The sequence below is a fragment of the Monoraphidium neglectum genome (assembly GCF_000611645.1).
Source record: "Monoraphidium neglectum strain SAG 48.87 unplaced genomic scaffold scaffold04821, whole genome shotgun sequence".
Lineage (NCBI taxonomy): Eukaryota > Viridiplantae > Chlorophyta > Chlorophyceae > Sphaeropleales > Selenastraceae > Monoraphidium > Monoraphidium neglectum.
The window spans coordinates 4,222-4,784 of record NW_014008809.1 but is presented as its reverse complement, the minus strand read 5'-3'; the positions used below and the strand labels follow the sequence as shown (position 1 = coordinate 4,784).

The following is a 563-nucleotide window of genomic DNA, read 5'->3' as shown; positions in this document are numbered from 1 at the left end:
CCGCTGAGGGTCATGCACTCCGCATCGGGCGAGGCCGTGGCCGCCGCCATCGCCGCTGCCACCGCCGCCGCCGTCCCGAGCACTGGCCGCCGCAGCAGCAGCCCGCCACCGCCCGAGGCGCCCGCGCCCGCAGCCGCCGCACCGGCCCCGGCCGCGCCGCTCCAGCGGCTGTTGAGCGGCGGCGGCGCGCAGGGCAGTGGCGGCGCGGGGGCCGCGGCGCTGGTACCGGGGCGCATGAGCCGGGCGTCGTCGCCGTTTGATCTCGAGCCCGGCGCCGGCAGCAAACTGCGGCACGCCAGCCGGTCCACGTCGCTCGAGGCGGGCGCGGCGGCGGGGCGGTGACTTTGACAAAAGTCGGCGGCGGCCGCCGGGGAAGCGGCCCGCAGCGGCTGGGGACGCCAACGGAGCGCCGGCGGAGTGGGGAGTTGAGGAGCGGCCGCACGGCTGGCAGCGGCACGTTGCGGGGTGGGCGGGGTGAGCAGAGGTTTAGGCCTTGATTTCGGAGGTGACTGGAGACACATGCAGGGAGTCTGGGGGCCGGGGCAGGAGGCGCGGGGCGGGCG

At 78.0% G+C, this 563-nt stretch overlaps 1 protein-coding gene across 1 annotated transcript; it reads left to right on the top strand.

Annotated features, from left to right (window-relative positions):
- Positions 1-12: 12 nt before the first annotated feature.
- MNEG_14855 (hypothetical protein) lies at positions 13-342 on the top strand (the record flags this gene model as incomplete). The annotated part of the gene is made up of 1 exon (XM_014036674.1): positions 13-342. The coding sequence occupies one exon, from the start codon at positions 13-15 to the stop codon at positions 340-342; it is 330 nt and encodes a 109-aa protein (XP_013892128.1).
- Positions 343-563: the final 221 nt, after the last annotated feature.